General features: G+C 38.8%; 1 protein-coding gene across 1 annotated transcript in view; it reads right to left on the bottom strand.

The window, feature by feature from the left end:
* The window catches only part of LOC120224782 (extracellular matrix protein FRAS1), a 415,754-nt gene that overhangs the window by 111,305 nt on the left and 279,973 nt on the right, over positions 1-24,476 (bottom strand). The window contains exons 26-30 of the mRNA XM_039223043.1: positions 24,266-24,400; positions 20,643-20,913; positions 17,081-17,165; positions 14,026-14,352; positions 4,071-4,224 (exon numbers count right to left, since the gene is read on the bottom strand). Of these exons, the coding sequence (XP_039078974.1) occupies positions 4,071-4,224; positions 14,026-14,352; positions 17,081-17,165; positions 20,643-20,913; positions 24,266-24,400 (972 nt within the window). The remainder of the gene's footprint in view (positions 1-4,070; positions 4,225-14,025; positions 14,353-17,080; positions 17,166-20,642; positions 20,914-24,265; positions 24,401-24,476) is intronic.

The raw sequence follows: 24,476 nt of genomic DNA, 5'->3' as shown, positions 1-24,476 counted from the left end.
AAAAAAAAAAAAAAAAAAAAGACATAAAAAAAAAAAAAAGAATTACAATCTCATTGGAATCTCCATGAATTATTTTGGGATTGAGACAATTTGTATTAAAGCTTTCTTGCCCTATGATAAATAATTCAGAGTTGCAATGTGTTGGATTAAGTCGGATTTTCCATCAAATGATACTCAGGTTACTTCATTAAAACCATTATCATTCTGGGGCGCATGGGTGGCTCAGTTGGTTAAGCATCCAATTCTTGATTTTGGCTCAGGTCATGATCTTACTGTTTGTGGGCTTGTGATTTTGAGCCTGGAGTTGGATTCTGCACTGACAGTGCCAGAGCCTGCTTGGGATTCTCTGTCTCCTTCACTTTCTGCCCCTCCCCCATTCACATTCACTCTTGCATGCACTCTCTCTCTCTCTTAAAATAAATAAATAAACATTAAAAACTCATCTCATTAAATTTACTTTCAAACTTGTGAAGTACCTAAAGGTACAAGTATTAATCAACTTGTCTAAACTAATATTTGAGAACAGTGATGAGTCTGCAAGTGATGGAACTTGGGTCGTATATGCATTTACTACACAGTTTATCTTTGGTTCGGTTCCATGTTCAGGCCTTTGCAAAAAGTCTAAAGCTCATCTGGAAGACTTTAAAGTGATGAGGGAGTATATAAAAGCTGGGGTGGCAAGAGGTTAGGGGCTCCAAAAATTCATATCACTATGACAGACTGATGTAAGCAGACTGGTGTTCAGTGGGTTTCTAGTTCCCACCAGTTTTTTCACTCTTGAGTGGCTCCTAAGGCTAATGTGATTTGATTATTACTAATAGGGGGCTCTGGACACACAGAAAGAAGATTATGTTCATAGGAAGAAGTTAATTAAGAGAGTTACAGTAGGAAAGGGTCATAGTCAAGACTATATGGCATTTATCAAGCTGAAATGGCTTAAAAATAATTTAATTCAGTTTTGTTCTGTTTAATACTTAAAGAAACTATTGGAATATTCAGCTGTCTCTAGGAAATTAAATGTTTTGGCTTTTAATGATCAAGATAAAGGTAAAGAATTTAATACATCAAATGCGTCAACGATTTTTAGAGCTGAAAAGGACTTAAACATTATTGAGCTTTAAATCAGTGGGTAAAAGAACACAAAGTTGATTAAGGTCCTTGGATTAATTAATACCACTCTATCCACGTTGGCTCCCTGGTTTTGTTAATTGTTCTACTGTTACGTAAGATGTTAACATTGAAGGAAGCTAGATTAAGGTATTCAAGGGCTCTTTGTACTATTAGTGCAACTCTTCAGTAAGTTTAAAATTATTTTAAACAAAAAGATAAAAAATTATCTAGCCTAACCTTTTAAAGAACCTAAGTCTCAAAAGGGTCTACTTGCCTTCCTCAATGTTATACAGCTATAATAAAAGACACTCCAGCTAGACCAACTATTTCCTAATTATATCAATTCTTGATTAAAGCAAGTTTTTCAATGTCTTTGTTGACATTTGAATTATTTTTGAATTCCACAAAAGTTAATTTTCTCCCCACTACAGAAAATATTAATTTTTAAAATCCAGTAACCCAAGGAAAAAGAGATTATTATTCCTCTGCTATTTGACATGCCAAGAAGGTTTTTACTTTTAATGAATACCATTTTCATTTTTAGGTGATCTATTTAGTTCTTTTTAAAAATCTACCTGCCTATGAGGTGCCTGGGTGGCTCAGTCACTTAAGCAGCTGACTTCTGCTCAGGTCATGACCTCATGGCTCTTGGCATCGGGCACACTGCTATCAGCTTCAGATCCTCTGTCTCCTCTTTCTCTGCCCCTCCTCTCTAGCACTCGCTTTCTCTCTCTCAAAAATAAATAAATAAACATTTTAAAAATATTTACCTGCCTATTCTTTTATTTTTATGATATTTGGTTATTTCCTTAAAGTTTTGACTCTTCTTTTTATCTTTAAATCATTTAAAATACGCTTGTTTAATTGTTTTTTTAAGTGTATTTATTTACTTTCTTGAGGGAAAGGGTGCAAAGGGTGGGGCAGAGAGAAAGGAAGAGAAAGAACCCTAAGCAGGCTCTGCAATGTCAGCACAGAGCCCAATGTGGAGCTCAAACCCATGAAGCGTGAGACTATGCCTTGAACCAAAACCAAGAGTCAGATGCTTAACCAACTGAGCCACCCAGGTGTCCCTTGTTTCATAGTTTTTATGATTGCTCTTTCATGAAATCCTTGGAGTTTTAACCATTTTGTTCATTTTTCTGAAGATACTATCGATTATTTCCTCATCTGTTGTATAATTTTGAATTCTGAGCTAATCTTCAGTGTGAGAATCTCGTGATCTGGAGTTGAGGGTGGACATTCCACAGCAGTGCCTACTAGTTTCTGCAAGGAACCCAAGAGGTATCATTGGTCAGAGATTAATATTCATATGAACATCTTAGTTCTGGGGTTTCTCAGATAACACACACAGTGTAACTTAACTCTGGATCGGTAGGAGAAACAGGCCTGAAGTTCTGCTTTCTCTGCAGACATTTTTACTTCACTCTGAGCCCTGGGAAACACAGGTGGGTTTCTTTGCCATCTCTCTGTGTTTGTGCACTTCTTGGTTTCTCTTCTGTCTCTTTAAGTCAAGTCTTTCTAAAGTCCTAGTTTTAGGCAGGATCTTAACTTACTGTCCTTGCACGAGCATTATATCTCAAGCCCCTGGGTTACTGGAACACACACAACCACTCTGAGGGAAGCTATTCCAGCAGCTCAAGCTTGACTGGCTTTAAGTTCCTTTTCTGTTTGTTACTTGGAGACATCTTTCTATTCTTGAAAAGTTAGGCATAAGTGCCCTATAATTCTTCTCCTTCTTCTTCTTTTTTAAATGTTTATTTGTTTTAAGAGAATAGAGTAGCATGTGTGTGCATCCATGAGTGGGGAGGGGCAGAGAGAGAGAGAGAAAGAATGAATCCTGGACAGTACAGAACCCAACACCAGGCTCAACCTCATGAACCTGTGAGATCATGATATGAGCTGAAATCAAGAGTTGGACATTCAACTGAGCCACCGAGGCACCACTGCCCTATAACTCTTATCTTTTTATCCAGCATTTCTAGATGATAATGATGATAATGATGATGATGGGAAATTTTTCAGATTATCATACTGTACTATCTTTCTGGAAGTGGCAATAACAATGAAGATCGTTAGAAATGTTTTTATGTAAAGCTTTTTTTTTCTTTTTAAGTCTTAACAAGAAGTCTGGTGATGTTCTGGAAGGGACATAAGGTGGAGTTTAAGAGCCTTAGCTTCAAAATTAAACTGACATAATTAGCTATACATGCTTATATAAACTATACTTTAGCAAGTTACTTTCTCTATAAAATTATTTTAAGACTTAAATTTTCGATTTCATATACACTAATATGTTTATATTACTTAGCATACTACCTGATACATAAAGTATGTATAGTATGACAGTTTTGTGACTATTCTGTTTAAATTTTTTTTTAATTTTTAATTCTTTTTAAGAGAGAGAAAGAGGGGGACGCCTGGGTGGCTTAGTCGGTTAAGCGTCCGACTTTCGCTTAGGTCATGATCTCGCGGTTCGTGGGTTCGAGCCCCGCATCGGGCTCTGTGCTGACAGGTAGCTCAGAGCCTGGAGCCTGTTTCAGTCTGTGACTCCCTCTCTCTCTGACTCTCCCCTGCTCACGCTGTCTCTCTCTCTCCTAGAAATAAAAATAAAACATTTAAAAAAAAAAAAAAAGAGAGAGAGAGAGAGACAGAGCATGGGTGGGGGATGGGCAGGGAGCAAAGGAGACACAGAATCTGAAGCAGGCTCCAGGCTCTGAGCTGTCATCACAGAGCCCAACAGAGCACTTGAACTCACAGAGATCATGGCCTGAGCTGAAGATGGACGCTAAACTGACTGAGCCACCCAGTCACCCCATTGACTATTCTGTTTAAATGAGATGTGTGAGGTATTAGAAATTCAATTTCATTGGCATCATAAGCTTGCTGCTGTGGCCTTGTACAAAAGCAAGTCTAAGACTGCTGGATACAATGATGAAATCATGGCAAAGGAAAAAAGTTACCAAATTGGGGGAGCTCCTGTGTAATTTTGTAGATGATTTCTGAGGCACTTGCACCTGGAGCTTCCGCCTGTAAGATTCTATTGGTAATCTGCAGCATCCCGCCTTCTGGAACCCACACCATTGAATTGGCCACAAGACGAAGACCTCCATCATTCTAGAATAAGAAAAAAGTACAGAATTAGGTACAAGAAAAATAAAAAAAAACATCAGCCCTTAAGAACATAAGTCATCAGGTACCATTTCTGCTAGCAATCATCTAATAAGAGAGATTCATAGCTTTGGAGTCACACTATGATCTATGTATGTGTATTATGTGTAGATACATGCATGTGTATGTACATTTGTACATATCCTGCTTTTTCTTTTAATTTGTCATATGCAAAGAACTTATTTCATTCAGGAAGACCATGTCTCTTCATTTCTTTTTTTTTTAAGTTTATTTATTTGAGAGAAACAGAGACAGCATGAGTGGGAGAGGGGTAGAAAGAGAAGGAGACAGAGAATACCAAGCAGGTGCTGCATCACCAGCATGGAGCCCGATGCAGGGCTTAAAGAGATGAACTGTAGATCATAACCTGAGCCCAAACCAAGAATCAGACGTTTAACTGACTGAGCCACCCAGGCACCCTTCTTTATTTTGTCCACATAACTGTTCTTCTTCTATTCTCCACATCCACCCACATTCAAGGACTATTCATTAAGCACCTATTATATGGCGGCTCTTTTGCTAGAGGCTGGAGGTAGTAAGGATGGCTGAAACAAGACTTAGATCTCAGAACTTACACTCTAGTGATCTCCGCATAGACAAATAATCAGGACACATCACAAATGACACACTATTAGAAGTTTGAACAGGGTGCTGTGGGAGAATAAAGGGAAAAGGAGGTTTCCTCTTTGAGAACAGAATGCTCAGGAAAGCTTTCCTATGGAAATATCATTTAATTCTCAAATGACCAAAAGATGGGTCTTCTAAGAGAGAGAGGTGAAATGAATTCTATGCAGAGGGCCCAGCTGAGGCAAGACGTGAGACAATGCACTGCATGCTTCATAAAATACCCAAGTGTCTGGGCAAGAAGAGTTTATGGAGCCAGGGGAGCAGGTGAATCAAAAGGGACACTCTCAGGTAAAAGGGAGAAGCTGCACTCAAAGTCTCCATTTATCATGTATGGCTTTTAAAGTCAACATGTGTCTTCAGGGAAGGAAAGGGGATGGGCAGCTCTGGGGTTTAGAAAGCTTCCATCAGCAAGAGATGGAAGGGGCTAAGAAATGGGATATGTCTGGGCTGTAGAAACCATTTAACAAATTCTTGTAATGGCTCAGATGAGAGAAGATGAAAAAGTCATTGCAGTGGGAATGGAGAGTTAGAAACAGTTTCCAGAAACACTAGAGGCCAAATTGACGCCTTGATGACTAATTGGAAGTGAAGCCTTAGAAACAACAGTTGGGAATCGCTGACTGGAAGAAATCACCTATTTAGCACTCCTGAGAAGGCAACCATTTTAATTGCTAAAGCTAATGTGATTAAAAAGTGCTGCCATTCCTGATTTGCAAGGTGTGCACCTCTTCCAAAGCCTCATAACTGACATTTAGCACAGAATGAGATTAGTGAGGCTTCCTGTGTTCAGTTTTCATACTTTTAAAAATCAGTAAATCTGATATTTTAAAATCAAGCATTTCAAAGGGGATGTTTTTATAAATTATTGCTGTTACTTTCAAATATGTGAATAAACAGAACAAACACTATTCCCAGGAGGGGAATATTCAGAGCAGAAGATAACACATATTCCTATGCACCTGACACGACAGTATTTGGCCCCCACAAGAGGCAGTCATAGCTATTTTCACTACACTCACCAGGGAACTGAGTCAAACAGTGCCCAAAAGAACAGCAGTAAAGGTACCTCTATTGTGATTGGTGCTCAAGAGCAAACTCCCAAGAATTTTCTCCCTTCACAACTTATATAGCATATTATTTACAGAAACATCAAAAGGTGCCAAGAATTCCTTTCCCCCTAGAATTCTAGGGGGAAAGGCCCTATTAAATCCAGCAGTGTTTCATATAACATAATACACTTAGACCCAGGTGTCTTAATTGCTAGCAATCTTTCTAATAGCAGCAGCTGCGTCAAGTTTTATCATGGTTACAGAGATCAGTCATACAGCAGGAACCACATTCTTGGACTGATGAGGCAATGGGGTTTTTCATATTCCAAGGAAGTAAGTACTGTGACTTGTCCCCAGGTTTCTCTCCCACTACATTCTTATCTTGGCTAAACTTCACCGATATAATTCCCTGTATTTCCTATGTGAGTATAAATTTTTAGGAGACAGTATTTCTTTAAGTCAGTATTCAGATACCAGCAACATCTGGAAACTTATTAGAAGTTTAGAATCTCAGACCCCACCTCAGACTTTCTGAATTAGAACTACATTTTAGTGGTTTTTTTCATCAGCTTTATTGAAGTATATTACTTGATAAACAAAAGTTGATATAGTTAAGTTACATAGCATGATATTTTGATATACATATACATTGTGAATGATTATAACAATCAAGCTAATTAAGAAATCTACCAGCTCACATAACTAAACTTCTGTATGTGTGTGTTAAAAACAAGTTTCAAGCAAATTTTAAGTATATGATACAGCTTTATTAGTATAGCCACCATGCTATACACTCAATCTCTAGAATTTATTCATCCCTTGTAACTGAACCTCTATATCCCTTGACTAACACCTCCCCATTTCTTTTACCCCACCCCTGGCAATCACCATTGTACTCTGCTTTTATGAGTTAAACTTTTTTAGATTCCAAATATAAGTGAGATCATGCAGAATTTTTCTTTTTGTGTCTGGCTTATTTTACTTAGCATAATGTTCTTCAAGTTCACCTGTGTTGTCACAAATGGCAGGATTTCCTTCTTCCATAAGGGTATATAATATTCCATTGTATATATAGAAACATTTTCTCTATCCATTTATCTATCAACAGGCACTTAGGCTGTTTCCATACTTTGACTACTGTGAATGCAATAAATATGTGAGTACATATATCTCTGAGATAAAGATTTCATTTCCTTTGGATATATATATATTTTTTTATGTAACTTTATTTTTTTATTTTTTTATTTATTTTTTTTACAAATAATTTATTGTCAAATTGGTTTCCATATAACACCCAGTGCTCATCCCCACAGGTGCCCTCCTCCATGCCCATCTCCCCCCTCCCCCCACATCCATCAGTCCTCAGTTTGTTTCTCAGCATTCAAGAGTCTCTCATGGTTTGCCTCTCTCCCCCTCCCCCACCATTTCCCCCTTTCTTCTCCCCCATGGTCCTCAGTTAAATTCCTCCTAATACCCAGAAGTGAAGTTGCTGCATCCATATGGTAGTTCTGTTTTTAATTTCTGAGGAACTTCCATATTGTTTTCCAGAATGGCTCCACCAACTTACATTCCCACCGATGCAATGGGTTCCCTTTTCCCAATACCCTCACCAATACTTGTTATCTTTTGTCTTTTTTTTTTAATTTTAGCCATTCTAACAGGTGTGAGGTGATATCTCATTGTTATTTTTTTCAATGTTTATTTATTCATTAAGAGAGAGAGAGAGAGAAAATGCATCCAAGCAAGGGAGGGGCAGAGAGAGAGAGAAAGAGAGAATCCCAAGCAGGCTCCAAGCTGTCAGTGCAGAGCCCCACACAGGGATCGATCTCATGAACGGTGAGATCATGACCTGAGCCAAAAACAGGAGCTGGATGCTTAACCAACTGAGGCACTCAGGCATCCATCATTGTGGTTTTGATTTGCATTTCCCTGATGATCAGTGATGTTGAGCATCTTTTCATGTACCTTTGGCCATTGTATGTCTTCCTTTGAGAAAGGTCTATGCAGATCCTTAGCCCACTGTTTAATTGGAGCATGATGATGATGATGAGGATGATGATGATGAGGAGGAGGATGCTATTGAGCTGGTAGAGTTCTTTATATATTTTAAATATTAATCCCTTATCAGATATATGGTTTCAAACACTTTCTCCCCTTCAGTAGCCTGCCTTTTTATTCTTTAGATTGTTTGCTTTGCTGTGTGGCTTTTTAGTTTGATGAATTTCCGCTTGTATTTAAGCACAATCTCCAGGGGATGTGGAGTCATGTTAAAGCAGGAGAAGCATAGCCCAGGATAGAAATAGTGATGGGTCTAGAGTGGTTCTCTTAAAACCCCACAGACAGGCCTTTTATAATATTTATATTTACAACCAGATAATATACATGCCTCTGTTTCTGAATTATTTGTTTACAACACTTAAGAAACAGACAACTGTCTAAGGGAAAGAAGTATAATTCTTTCCGCTCATTTTGATGAAGATGGTTTTATCAGTTCCTTTCTTCTGGGAGAGAGTCCAGGGAAGATTCAAGAAGAGATGAATAAAAGGCTATACACCATCTTTTCTACAGCTTAAGTGGTCAGAAAAGCCAAACAAATTTTAACCTCATTTCCCCATGATTCTGTCATTTTGCAGTTTCTTTATCTGCTTGTAGTTGGTTTTTTTTTTTTTTTCTGCACAATGATGCATATATTCCTGTGAACTCAAGGAAGTAATCATGAGTTGAATAATCTCCTGCCTAGTGAAGTTTTATATGTCCTTCAAGGTACCATGTTAGAAAGCAATGAAATCCCAAAAAGGGATTATGGGGACACAGTCAAAACAGTGATTTAAATTAAATAATTCTAATTCATTTCATAGAACAATGGGCATATAGAAATACTGGCAATAAAGTTTAGCCATTATATATTATATTGTAAATAAAAATACTAATGTTGTAAACCAGAAGTAAGGGCCTAAGCTTCTATCATTAGGAGGAAAAATCTCACAAATAAAATTAAAACTTCCCTCCCTAAAATAAATGTTAGGACATAAGTAATGATCTCAAATGATAGTATACCCCAACCCCTGGCCAAACTATTCAAACAAAAAGATTTTTATTTTATTTTATTTTTTTAAAAATTTTTTTTTTTTAATGTTTTATTTATTTCTAGGAGAGAGAGACAGCGTGAACAGGAGAGGGTCAGAAAGAGAGGGAGTCACAGACTGAAACAGCCTCCAGGCTATGAGCTGGCAGTCAGCACAGAGCCCGATGCGGGGCTCGAACCCACGAACTGCGAGATCATGACCTAAGCGAAAGTCGGACGCCCAACCGACTAAGCCACCCAGGCGCCCCAAAACAAAAAGATTTTTAAACTTAATCAAATAGAAAATGACAGTAAGTGGATTTAACAGCAATCCTAACATCTAATTTATTCTGTAAAACTATGCCTTAATTTGCAATCTTATAGGATATTGTGGATTTTGGGGCAGGATCACATACGATGGTGCATTGAAGGTGAATCTTAAATGCTATTTACCAGGTCAAGGATGGAAAGATAATTGGTCTGTTTTTGTGTTTGCCAGTGTGTATGCTCCTCAGAAACTCTGTTGCTTTGGGTCAAGAATATAGAACCTTTTCTCCATGTAGATTTCAACTACTTTATGAAGAAACAAAATTTTGTAATCAACAATCATTTTTGGGGCATACACTCTAAGCGATGCATCTTCCAAGATGCCAAAACAATGATCAAGTTAAGCAAGTTCATAAAAGGTGAAACCCTGATGCATGGTAGAGATTTAGTTATTGATGCGTTAGATAGACTCTTATTCAAAAAAATTACCATTTTTGTGTCATGTTTATAATTGTCACAAGCACCCTTATTATCAAACAATATTTCTGCAAAACAACCACTGGGGGGACAAGCTTTAAGAAAACTGAGGGAAAGCAAGGGCTTTTAGCTGCACATGGGCCTTACCAAGTTCAAACAGCCCAAGAGGACTCTTAGCAACAGAATTTTCCATCTAGTTCCTAGCTTGATACTTGGGGGCTTTTAACATCAAAGCATTACCCAGTTGCAGAAAATAAATTGCTCAAACAACAACAAACGAGGTCAGGAAGATCATCAGATTTATTGCCAAAGTGGAAAAAGAGGCATGACTTTCCAGGGATGCCTTCATTAAAGAAAAGAAAGTAATTTCTTGAAAGCCCAAGAGTGGAGAGAAACCCATCAAAAAGCAGGACTTTTCCCTGCTCATATTTTAGCCCTTATTAGACAGCAAATCGCTTTAAAAGCATATCTCTAGCAGGCTCAGGTTTGGTAAGTAGCCCAATTAATGAGAGCCTGTTCAGCAAAGCATTCTTTATTACCTTTTAATCTTTTTGATTTCTTTTGCCTCCTCCCCCCAGCAGAGCATGTTTCAACATCAGTCCTGAGTCTATTTTCTCCTCACCAACTCACCGTAAGCCTGGAGGGTAGCAGTCAAATTTCCTCACTGCCAGGCCAAGGATAAAAGTTTGGAGAAGTGATGTAGAACTGGAGAACCAAGAGTGGAACTGATAGCTCCTACCCTTAGTCCCAGATAGGCCATCTAACATCAGCAGAGGTGCCCCGAAGGCTTCACATCTGACACAGGAGATGGATTCAGAGGTAGGAACATGACAGCCAGTCTCACTCAAGCTATTACATCCCCCCACCTAACTATCCATCCAACAAAAATGTACTAACTCCTACGATGTGCCTGGCTCAAGAGAGGAAAACTAAAATAGTTCCTGCTCCCACAAAGTTTGCTTTTTCTATCTTTTTCCCTCTTTTTCCATCTGTACTACCAGGTTAAGTTTTCTACTGAACAACACTGGGATTAATTTGTACATCCATTCCCCAGGAATTAGATCTAAACCCCTTAGCCACTCCACTTAAGCCACCAGCTAGATATCAGCCAGTAATTGGCCTGACTCCAAATTTAATACGCAGGCTGTCTCAGGGTATAAGTACTTGGATGCCCATCTTCAGAAATGGCTATCAGAATGAAATCAATCATGTCTGACTATATATCTCCTGGAAGCCATTAACAGCTGAGGCAATTTTTTTCTTCTTGGGCTCCAGTAGACTTTCGATTATAAATAGCTTCACTTGTAACAAGATGTGGTGAGTCCATAGGGGAGAGTCCAAGAACCTTACTTCCCAGATTGCTTGGATAGGACATCGAGAAAATGACAAAATTGCTGTCTCCATTCTGTCCATTAGGGGGATCAGAATATATATGACTGAAACATTGAAAACTACGGACTAGAATGAAAAAAGCCATGTGGATTAAATGTGATGAGCCAGAACACACTTGAGTTGAAATTACAGCTCTGGCACTAAATAATTTTTTTCTAATGTTTATTTATTGTTGATAGAAAGACAGAGCAGGAGCAGGGGAGGGGCAGAGAGAGAAAGAGGAAGGCACAGAATCTGAAGTAGGCTACAGGCTCCAAGTTGTCAGCACAGAGCCCGACAAAGGTCTGCAACTCACAAGCCATGAGATCATGACCTGGGCAGAAGTCAGCCATTTAACCGACTGAGCCAACCAGGCACCCTGGCACTAAACACTTTTATGAAAAATAAACATTTTTAAACTGTTAAAAATGTTTTTAGACTTTTTTTTCCAGTTTCCTTTTCTGGAAAATTAGAGATAATAATTGTACAAATACTCCTGAGGGACCGTGAATATCAAATGAAATAATTTATATCAAGCATTAGTGCCCAATAAAGGTTAGAAGCAAAACAAACAAAAATACCTCCCACCCACAGAATTTCCTCTAGAGGGAATAACATGGCCTCTGTTCTAACCTCCTTCACTAAGATATTGTAAGGATCAGTAGAATGGATATGAAGAAGTACTTTGAATTCCTGAGAGGAAATATAGGATGTATTTGTAAAATATCAGTATTACAGTTTCAAACTTATTAGTACATCCTGATAGATGCTGGCACTCTGGTCACTGGTTTCATTATCCCAGTTCATTGGCTCAGAAGCCATTATTTCACCTAATGGGCAGGTAAGCACAACACTGTAGGTGACAGAGTGATGGCAGGAGGAAGGGGGAGGGACAGACCCTATAAATACAACATGAACCCCAAGTTATAAGCACTACAATGATACTTGAGTTCGGTGCTTATGCCTTATTTACAAATTAAAATTACGTTTTCTTTGTTTTGTTTTGGTAGTCAAAGCAGCTAAAATCCTAGCGATACCTTCAACCTTGGGCCATAGCATACAAAATGACAGCACCATACACTGAACCGAGCTCCAAACATGGAGACTGAAAGCACTGTAAGAAAGGCGGCTGCTAATGTTGCGCTGAAATCCCGTAACAATCTTTGGAGGAAAACCATGGAAGAAGAAAAAAATACTTTCTGAGTCTGTCTAGACTTCATCTCTTCAGAACTAAACCTCATGTCCCAGGGCGATTGCAAGAGGGTGATAATTAGGATTAGCTATGAGATGGCTACCTGCCAACTCTATCTCATAATCAGCCTTCACTTGCACCCATCTATCTCATACCACCATCACTGTTTACAGCAGCTTCAAATCATGAGACAACAGCCTGAGAAACTAGCCAGCATACTAGGTTACATTCAGCTGTTCACCTTCACAAGGATCCATCGCAAATTTTGAGTGATCGTCGGTGAGAAAGTGACAAGTCATTTCTAAACTGTCTTCAGCAAATCAATCTCCCCAGCTAATCATTAATGACACTTTAGTGGCTACTGATATTTGGAATGAAAAGTTCAATAAAAATGATAAGTCTTCCCATCTATCACCATGGGAAAGAGCCAGTTTTGCTATAACATAGAAAAGAGCTCCTAGTGAAATATCATCAAATAATAAATGGTTTTTTTTTTTAATGTTTTATTTATTTCTGAGAGAGAGAGAGAGACAGTGTGAGCAGGGGAGGGTCAGAGAGAGAGGGAGACACAGAATGTGAAGCAGGCTCCAGGCTCTGAGCTAGCTGTCAGCACAGAGCCCGATGCGGGGCTCGAACCCACTAACCGTGAGATCATGACCTGAGCCGAAGTCGGACGCTTAACCGACTGAGCCACTCAGGCGCCCCAAATAATAAATGGTTTTGAAAGTGTCCCCTGGATCTAGCATAGATTAGCCCAGTATTTCCCAAAATGTGGTAGCCGTCCCATTAATAGTATCCAAGAACATTCTATGTACTACATGGATGATTATTTTTTAAAATGTTTATGTATTAATTTCATATTTTTGAAAAAAGTATAATTCTACATTAAACCCATAATCTCATATTCATTGTTTATTATGAAGAAGCCACAATAAAAAAATAAGTGAATACAAAGAAAAATATTAAGTAAATAACAGAAAAGGTGTTTGTGGGGGCTTCCTGGGAGGTTCAGTTGGTTAAGTGTTCACCTCAGGTCACAATCTCACAGTTCATGTGTTTGAGCCCTGCATCAGACTCCACACTGACTGCATGGAGCCTGCTTGGGATTCTTTCTCTCCCCCTCCCTCTGGTCCCCCCTCACTCACATTTTCTCTCTCAATATAAATAAACTAAAAGACATTCATGGATATGACAAAAACATATGGATGTGGCATGGGAATGACTCAAACTGACAGGATTCCTATGATTACTAAAAGAGTTTCCTCATCCTAGTCCAGAAGGGTTAACAGAATGGCACACTCAGCCTTTTAGATTCATTATAATAATCTGACTATGAGCTTCACATAGCATGAGCTGTTGAAGAAAGGCAGATAAAGACAGGGGTGTACTTGATTCTTATGATCAGATAGGAGACAAAAGGTTCAGTGGACAAGGTGTTTTTTATGGCAGCAAGTCAATATAAGTACAAAAGTTTCCCCTGTGTAGAGAAGGATCCTCCCAGCAAGATATATAGTGCTCCCTGAGATTTGCTAATCTGTTCTATTAATCTTTGAAAGTCCTAATTATTTCCATAATAGATGGTTAATAAGTGTTTGAATAGATAACTATCCACATCTTGACTTTATGAATACTGTAAAATAATATCAACAAAACTTCACACCTAGGTGCAAGAAAATTTCAGCTCTAGGAATGACACCTACCTTGGGCATGGTCTTCACATGGAACAGTATATTTGGGAAGGAATGTCCATCATTGGCCTGCAAGACCACAACATCAGATACGCTATCGGAGCCATCATGAGCATAGTGCAGAAGGCCCCTGGAGAGTTCATCCAGCCGGAACTGATAGATTGGGGTTGCAGGGGATTGAAGTGTTTGGAGCAATCGGCCATGAAGTGGAGGGTCAAGCACTTCGATCACCACATCCTGTGGGTTGTCATCATCTCGGATGTCAAGCAGCTGGGTAGTAATGGTTCCTCTCTCTCCTCTGCTAATATGAAGGGCCTCATTTCTTAGCACATAGGGGGCCTGGGAATTGAAGGGAAGGAGGAGAAGAAGTCATTTAGCAGGAAAAGAGAGGACCCAGTGGACTAGTGTAGTTTTTCCCAACCAGACTGATACTTCTATGCTTTTGAAGGAACTCTTGATGCTTCAGCAAGTGCCAAACTGTTGCATAGTCAAAGTATTTATCAGAGGTGTGGTCAGTCATAGTTATTAGAGCAAGTAAGATTACTTAACACTTCGGGTTCTGGAGGCTTCTCAGAGACACTTCAAGGCCATAGTATTCACCAGAGGCAATGGAGGTGAGCTGCCTGCTTCCAAATCTTAGAAGTCTCTGATATCTTGATTTATACTATATCCCCTGCATTATAACTGAGATCAGCCCAGCATCAGGGATCCCCACCAGGTGTCTGCTTCCAAAAGAGAACAGCAAGAGATATGGAATTTTTGCACTTGTGTTGGGAGTTGAGCACTTCACTCTGGCTACACTGCAGTATGTTGACTTTGGGTAAGATACCTCTGATTCTGAGTTCATGCAATTTCTTGTCCTGGCTAGTAGTTTTTTAAAGCCACCTCATCCATATCTTGAAGGGCCCATCCCAACTCAGTTTACAAAGCCTGATAAGATCACGGTCTGAGTAAGGCAACCACCTGGTTAATTCACACGGCAAATTTTAGTATGTTTTTCTTAGGATTATCAGGTTTCCCCTCAACAACTTGAGTAAGCAAATAAAATATCCTTTCATAAAGATAAAAGTTAATGAACCACAACAGAAAGAAATAACAACAACAAAAAAAATGAAGGCCAGAAGCCAAAGAAAACATTGTCTCAGTTTTTTATATTGTTTGAAGTTGAACCATCTAGGACTTTTCTCAGTACATTGCCTTCTTTAATCCAAATGGCTCCTTTTAAAACTATCCCTCCTGGCCTCCTGGAAATTTTAATATCTGTTAAAGTAATGTCTAACTAAGGCGTCATTATAATAATCACATAGTAGGAAGCTAGATGACAGCTACTGCTCAGACTTCCCCACTGAGAATGCAGAAGTTATGATTTTACATACGTGGGAATGAATGGCCCTTTGGGTTCTGAAAGAGGCGAGGTCAAAAGGTCATGTCAACATCCGTAAATGGGAAAGATCAAATTAACTTACATGAGAAAATCTCAGGGAGGCTCAAGACCATATTGAAATATCACAGGAATGTAGAGGAACAAAAATAAGCTAAAAATCATTTCTAAAATTCCATCTTAAAAAAGTTAAAATGAAAACAGTTTCTCATATAATAAATAAAACTTAAAAATGCTGTCACTATCCATTCACCTGATTTGGAGAAGACAAACAAACAAACCAGGGAACCATGGGGAACTCACCATCTCAGATGGGAAAGTCACTTGCCAATACCTACCCTAACTCTCTAATTCACCTAATTAGAAGTAACTATATTAACACAAACAAAAAGAACAAAACAAAACTTCTGAGCTTAAGTACTGAGACACATCTAAGCCAGACAGTCCTCAGTCCTGATGTGGCCCACTGGCCCATATTTCGAGATCACATGTTTTGGTCTTAATTAAAACAAAATTCATACTCTTAGCCCAACAGTGAGGTCAAATTAACTTTGGATCAATTTCTAATCATTCCCCAACTTCAGTCACCTCCGAAGTAAGAATGTCATCAAGAAATGCTGAGCTGGTCTGTGAAAAACATTTGGGATCCACGTGTGGGCTGTGTTTATTATCATCCACAATCTATGGTCTTTTCATTTTTGGGACAAAAATTAAAACATATATACATCAGTTTTAAAACAATGATCTCATGTCCTTCCTTGAACCACAACTAACACTCTCCTGAGATCTGAATTTTGCAGTAGTCTTGGTTCCCCCATGTTGATATCATACTTGGTTGTAGTTCACAACTTAAGACTATATCTATCTTTCTACTCTCTGCACATTTCAGCTGTTCAATCCCTCAAGCTCAGTTACTCAGACCATCCACCACTACATGTATTCTGGACACATAAAGTACCACTTGACGAAGATGAATGATGAGAACAGAAGAGCCATCACACCGGGTTTTATAGCATCTACCATGATTCCCTCAGACTTCTGTTTGGCTGATGACAACACTGGCACCTCATTTAAGTAGATCCTTAATAAGATGCTGTACCCACTGCAAATGGACTAAAATACATTCCAGCTACATGAAAGGCAAAAATAGCCAAACATAATTTCATATCCCTGAGACAGAAATATTTAGGCAAAACAAACTCATTTAACTAAGATTAGGAAAGTCTTAACAACTGGAACAGTTTCAAATTATTTTGAAGGGCTAGTATCAGATTCAGTATAGTAAAGTAAGGTGCTATAAAGTAGTGGTCAAGAACACAGACTTGGCAACCAGATTTTCTGGGTACAAATCTCGGCTCTTTGTTTATTTACTATACTCCCATAGACAAGTTACTTAACCTCCCTGTGACTTTAGATTCCTATCAGTAAGTTAGAGATGATAACACCTCACAGGGCTGTTATGATTAAATGAAAAACACTACAAAGAGTACTACTGAAGTATTAGCAGTTAGTTATTATTGTTGTTGTTCTTACCCATGGGTACTAAGTGTTACTCCAGTGTTATTTCATGGGAAAAGTGAAACAAGACTGATGTAGCTCATTTTTGCTAAAACTACACAAAGTCTTGATTTGTACATCAGAATTAGTAAGCACATGCAATTATTAATTGTGTGGCATTGTTATTACCTGTGTTGAAAATGCTTGTATGTTGATCAGTTGTGGCTCAGAGAAGAACTGCTGGTCACTAATTTTCAGGGAAAAGTAACCTTTCCTAAAAGAAGTCCCCAAATAAGGAATGAGAAAATGCAGTCATTAGTCTCTGGCAAAACAAAGAATAAAAGTATTTTCAGTTTATGTACCCATAAGAATTAGGATCAAACCACTACAGTGATATATTATTTCATACTGTAAGTAAAAATAACCAGATAAAGATGAACATAGGACCATATAGGTAAACTTACTGTATATTCTTTGATCTCAATATAACATAATAATTACATAAACTTTTTTTTAGATGTCTCTAAAATGGATATATAGATAGTTGAAAATCTGGTTGCTGGCCCAAGACAGGCTAGTAGTATAATGGTGGCTAATGGTTAAGTTGGAGAATGGAAAGGAACCTATCATGGTCCCTGATTAGCTCTCGATAATTCCCTCTTCCCTGCAGGCCCTCTCTCCAACCTGTTCTCAAATCATCTGAATGGGCCTGCATGAACACTTTTGCAATGTTTGTATTACCTGACTCTATCTACCTGCCTCCCCCACTCCAGCCACACACATAAACATTCAGTGTGGATGGGACCAGGGAAAGATGTCTGATTATTCCCTGGAAATTTTTAACTGGCATGAGAGCCCCCATTTAACTATGCAGAAACCATAGTCTACCCAGATTAGATGTGGAGCAAGCCTATCTGTACAGAAGAGATAAATTAAGAGATAAATTTGCTCTTGGAGCAAAGAGACACAGAGACAAGAGGCAGAATTGAGTCCTGCTTCCCATTCCTGGTTGTAGCTTCTAGGCTCACTTGGAAGCCTAGTTGCCCTTGATGTGTTAAAGAGTTGAGCCATGCCTGTAATGTTATAACAAGCCTTACAATTTTGCTGAATCTAGTTCAAGCTGACTTTCACTACCTGCAACCAAAGAGTCCTAATTAATAAAACAAAATAAGGCCGATTCTTTGCTGTGGTTTTTACTTCCTATAAGAGTGTTGTTCTAGCAGCTTCAGAGATAACTGGTAGGGAAGGTAGGAGTTGCCCACTTTCAAAGCCAAACCAAGCACAGAACTCATGGTAGCTGGTAAGACATGTGATTAATGCACTATGGGAGGTTTGGAATTCTGGTCGACTATAGGGACCTTTATTTTAAAGGTTCTTCAAAAGGTATTCTTAGAATCAACTACTGAAACATGAAATAATTTGGGTGGATCTCAAAAGCATTATGGCAAAACCCAGAAACAAAAGATGATATACTGTAGGACTCCATTCACATGACATTTCAGAAAAGGCAAAATGGTAAGGGTGACAAACAGATCAGTGGTTGCTAGGGACTGGCAGGATGGGAGTTAACAGTAAAATGGAGATTGGGGTTGGGGCAATGAAACTGTTCATATTGGATTGCAATTGGAGTCTTGAGACTGCAAGACTATATCCATTAGTTGAGACTCACAGAACAATACACTTTAAAATGGGGAATTTTGTTAAATCCAAATTATATGTCAAAAAACTTGATTTTTTAAAAAAAGTGAATCTTATCATCCTTCCTGTTTCATTCTGCCCTTGACTTTTGTCCCATTTAAATCCTGTCCCTCTTCACTCCCAGCTCCAGACTTTCAGAGAAAGCATATGCTGGAAGCAACAGAAAGAAGTAAGCAGGTATGGTTAGTCCCAACGCACGGGGAAAAATGACTTTTTGGTAGCACTGAGGTCCCCAAAACTGCTTAGCATCCCAGAATGCCGGCTTGCCATGGCCTCTATGGTCATATTTGCAGGTTGTCTTGTACTCTATAGGAGCATTCTGACCCCAAAGGAATCCAGTCCTAAAGAATCATGGTCAGATTTTTATGAGGAAAAAACAAAATCATAAACCTATGTGGCAAGCTGCTCCTTTATTTTTGTATCATTTCGCAACTTACAGAATTTCCTTTTTTCATGAATTGCTATGTTTTACTATGCTCTAATTCTTTCTTTTGTTTAAACTTTTAGATGAAGAAAATCCAATGGTAAAATGGATGCACCAAGAATAAAAACGGTGCTACAAGAATTCCCTGGAAACTAGTTGCCATTCTTTGTCCCATTTTGGGTGGCAGAGCCGACTCTGGAAGAAAACAGGTGATGGAGAGATTGAAGAGGTAGAATAGACAAGAAGGTTGACTTTGGTTGTCTGGGGAGCTTTATTAACTTTACTCACTTTTCATAAGAGATTCTAAGGTAAAGCACTATAGGTATGGAGAGGTGTGTGTGTGTGTGTGTGATGCAAACAATTAAGAACTACACTTGAAGCAAAATGAATGCAGGACATGGTGTGTAAATCTGAAGAGTGATTCTATGGCATCAGACACCTGAGTTTGAGTTTGAAGCCCCACCTTTGTAGCAGTACTTCTCTATACAATGATCTTTTGCCCCGTGAGGATGGAAGGTGCCCATTATTCCTAGTGTTATTAAGGAGGCAGAAATCAGTGGCCAAAGGCAGGGGTTGTAGAGTAAGGGAACTAGCTATTAATCGGAGACTTGGCTTTGCTTATTCTCTTGAGGCCTCAGTTTCCCTATCTGTAGACTGGGAACATAAATACACACACTTCACATGAAGTGTATAACACAATGCCTGGGTCAAAGTCAGCACTCAGTAAATATTAGTTATTCTTATTCCTTTAAGATGGTCTTCTGAGGTTCTGGCTGTGAACTGCAATGGAGAGAGGGCCACCTGCTTTTCTCCCCACCTATCTCCTAACCCCAACCTTAAAATAAAAAAAACAAAAATCTCTAGTGGTGACAATAGAAAATTATCACTGTGAATATTTCAATCCATTGCTAACATATACAGTCTACTCTGAATCATCTGCACTAATGAAGCAGAGCAGAGTGAAGGATAATCCACGAGGCTAATCTTTGGGGTGCATTCTCTGATTTCTGTTTAGCAGATTTACTCTGCTAATTATATGACTCTATTTGCTTGGGTTACTGTTAACATTCAATTGCATTCCTGAAGCATATGTCAGCTGGGGTGAGGAAGACAGCCAGAAGTGTGCTAGTAATCAGAGGAAAACTAGATCAGGCTTAAAGATTAACCACAATTAATCCCATAAAGTGGATAATAAAAAGTTGTAACTCTTAGCTTCCTTTCAACTCTGAAATTCTAGGAACCATATAACACTTTGAAAAGTAGGTGCTTCATCTTCTAGCTACTTCTCACTCCCAGTATATTACCCTAATGTTGAAGAAGCAGCTGTGGCAATCTGGGTAGATAACCAGTTTTGTTTCTGCTGGGCCAAAAAACTGGGTAATTGCACTAGGAACTTTCCTGTCACATCAGAGAATTACCCATAATTATGTGATAAAATGAAAATGCCTCTAACAGAGGCATACTCTCTGAGCAATTACAGTGAAATGATGACAGGCAGCTGAAAGCGTTGGCGTTTGTGGAGTATCGATCTTCCCCAGAAGAGAAGGGATAGCTATTGAGAAGCGGGGGCGGGGACGCAAAGCACCCATGGAAAGGATGTGGGAGGAAAACAACAGAACACTGAGTCACCTGGGTTTTTCTTTGCTGTGCACAAAACGCACTTTTTTCTCATTCACGTCTTTCCAGCTAAAATGGCCAGCCTTGTCGAGCTGAACCTCTTTTCCATTCCTTGAGAGCACTAGCTGACCATTGGTGGGAGTGCTCACAACATGGAACTGGAGGTCTTCGATCCTGTCATCTTGATCTTGGACATTCAGAAGGGCAAAATCCAGTGGCCTCATGGAACCAATTGCAAGGGTGAGAGAGCCATTCACATGAAGACTAGGAGTGTGTATTTTGCCTGGAAAACACATGAACCCAAAGGTCAGACTTGGTACATTCACTGATAGGTGGTTTGTTTTATTTATTTATATATTTATATATTTATTTATGTATTTATTTATTTAATTTCCTCTAATGTTTGTTTATTTTTGAGAGAGAGAGTTTGAGCAGGGGAGGGGCAGAGAGAGAGGAAAATATAGAATCTGAAGCAGGCTCCAGACTCTGAGCTGTCAGTACAGAGCCCAACATGGGACTCCAACTCATGAACCACGAGATCATGACCTGAGCCAATATTGGACGTCCAACCGTCTGAGCCACCTAGGCGCCCCAATTTTTGTTTTTTAAAAAATAGATTTGTAATGTCCATTCAGAAATGAGACTCTAGGCTATTGTACACCATAAGCCTCCTTCTAATCCAGTGGTTCTCACTCCAGGATACATATGAAAATAGCATAGAATCTCAATGTTAAATATAAACCTTATAAAATATAGGAGAAAATCTTTGTGAGCTTAAATTAGGCAATGCTTTCTTAGATATGACACAAAAAGTACAAGTGACAAAAGAAAAAAGGAGATAAAGCACCAAAGTGCTTCAAAGGATACCAGTGAGGAAGTAAAAAAGACAATCTATGAAATGGGAGGAAATGTTTGCAAATTATATATCTGAAAAGGGACATATATCTGAAATATAAACATCTTACAACTCAATAAAGGACAAGTATCCCAATTTAAAAGTAGTCCAAGAATTTGAATAGCCATTTTTCCAAAGCAGATATACAAAAGGCCAATAAACACATGAAAAAGGTGCTCAATGTCGTTCATTAGTCATCGGGAAAATGCAAATCAAAACCACAATGTGACACCACTTCATACCCACTATAGAGGACAATAAAAAGTGTTCCTGAGGATGTGGAGAAATTGAAAATCTCATACACTGCTGGGAGGAATGTAAAATGGTATAGTTTGGCAGTTCCTCACCAGTAATTCTACTCATACACTCAAGAGAACTGAACACATACGTCCACACAGACTTCTACCTGAATGTTCATAGCAGTGTTATACATAACAGCCCCAAAGTGGAAAGAACCCAAATGTCCATCAATTGGTAAATGAATAAACAAATTGTGGTATATCCATACAATGGAATATTATTAAATCATAAAAAGGAATGATGTACTGATACATTTTCCAATATAGAGGAAACTTGAAAATATTATTGCCAAGTGAAAAAAGCCTGACATAAAAAGCCACATACTGTATGATTCCATTTATGTGAAATGTCTAGAATAGTTAAATCCACAGAAACAGAAAGTAGATCAATGGCTGCCAGGGACTAGGGCAAGGGAGCACTTGAGACTGTTAACAGTTATTGGATTTCTTTTTAGGATGAATAAAATGTCCTGGAATTAGATAGTGGGGATGGCTTTATACCTTTGTGCATATACTAAAAGACCACTGACTTTTATACTTTAAAGGATAAATTCTATGGTATGTGGATTAATCTCAATAATAACAGTAAAGAATCATACAGGGATCTTTTAAAATAGTACCGATGCTTGGCTCTACCATCAGACTCTGACTTAGATGTTCTGGGGTGGGAATCTCAGTGATTTTACAGGTTCCCCAGGCCATCCTAATGGACTTCCAGGTTTGAGAGCCATAATTCTAACCTAATTCACTCATCCCATCTGACCATTAGACCCTTTAATGATAAGAAAAGAAACAAGTGTCTGATACCATTTGCTAGAACAGTACCAGTTAATCTATAATGAAGTATGATTATAAGTGGCTTATATTCAGAATTCATGCAAAGTATATACACTTCGTTTTAAAATTTTCCCATCTTTGTCCACAGGAAACATCTGATAGATGAATATCCGATCATGATGAGAATTGCATCCTGTCTCTTGCAAGCTGTTTTGCCTGGACTTTAATTGTTAGTGTTTCCTTCTGCAAGTAGGTCAGACAGGACAGTTTGGGAATTGCAAGTTTCAAGGGAACTACTTCTACTGTAAGATTACTCTAATGAAAGTGGAATTCGTTTTCACAAGTTGACTTGTACTATGTCCCAAGAGGAGTAGGCTGACTCTCAAGTACTTGGGGCTTCCAGAAGGGTCCCAATAAAATAAGCCAAAGATATCTTTTTCCCATGGGAAGTCTTAGTTTCTTTAGAGGTCAGATATTTAGAGACGGAAAATATGACTGATGAGGGGTATTAAAATATGCTTTAGGTTATTGATGAAGGACACTCAAAAGCCGGGGGAATGCTCAACTACAATATAATTCTCAAACCGCATTTATCTATAAAACTTTGGGGCTCCAGATTAGACTAAACTTAAATTTGCTTCTCTTTTGTTGTAAGGCAAAGTATCCATTGATGTGTTGGACAAGACTAGCTCCACTGATGTGTTGGACTCCTTTAATATGTCACCTTTTTTTTAAGTTTATTTATTTGAGAGAGACAGAGACAGTGTGATCAGGGGAGGGACAGAGAGATAGGGAGAGAGAGAATCCCAAGAAGGCTCCATACTGTCAGCACAGAGGCTGACATGGGGCCAGAACCCATGTAACCACAAGATCATGACCTGAGCTGAGCTGAAACCAAGAGTCAGACACTTAACGGACTGAGCCACCAGACATCCCAATATGTCAACTTATTCTCAAGGGGAAACTGACTTGAAATTTATTTGCTTAAAAAAAAAAAAAAAAAAAAAGCCCACTAGGGCAGGCTCCTCACACTATTCATTATTTATTTGTAATTAATCACAGTGTGTCCGCAGAGGAGGTATCATTGAACTGAGGCATAATTAGCTTTACAAGTTTATAGATATACAAACAAATCATATCTATATGTATATATGTAATTTTCTATGACATAGCTGTAGTTCAGAAACATAACTAAGTTTTCTGCCAAATTTCCAATCTGATAGTTGGTACTTTGATGGCATAGACTATTTCTTTTTCCCAAAGATCTTAGAAGTTTAATTTCCCCAATGTCCATGTCCTATAGACAGCCCCTTGTTTCTTAGCATTCCCAGAATGAGAATACTGTATTTTAAAAATTTTTAATGTTTATTTTTGAGAGAGAGAGAGAGCACGAGTAAGGAAGGGGTGGAGAGGGAGGGAGACACAGAATCTGAAGCAGTCTCCAGGCTCTGAGCTGTCAGCACAAAGGCTGATGTGAGTCTCAAACTCAGAGATACAAGATCATGACCTGAGCTGAAGTTGGACACTTAACCTACTGAGCCACCCAGCCATACAAATAGAATCCTATATTTTATATCACACTAGCCAATTGTATCTACAGACTAAGCCTATGCATACAGTAATGATAGGTTAACACACCAGACCATCTGATGAGAAGCACTTACCAGCACATTCATTAGAGTGGGCAGAGAAGCCAGGAATGCATTTGGAAACACAAAGGCCACTCTTCAAAAAGAACCCATGGTCACAGAGGTGACACTGGTCCATGCTGCTGCACTGCAAGCATGCTCGAGGGCAGGCTGTCAAAGAAATGACACACTAAGTGAGGCACACAAAATGCACAGGCACCCAGCTAGGGCCACCAGTGACAGAGAA

The sequence above is a fragment of the Hyaena hyaena genome, unplaced genomic scaffold (assembly GCF_003009895.1).
Source record: "Hyaena hyaena isolate Hyena2069 unplaced genomic scaffold, ASM300989v1 scaffold_1243, whole genome shotgun sequence".
Lineage (NCBI taxonomy): Eukaryota > Metazoa > Chordata > Mammalia > Carnivora > Hyaenidae > Hyaena > Hyaena hyaena.
The sequence above is the reverse complement of the archived record's forward strand: the minus strand, read 5'-3'. Positions and strand labels throughout refer to the sequence as shown.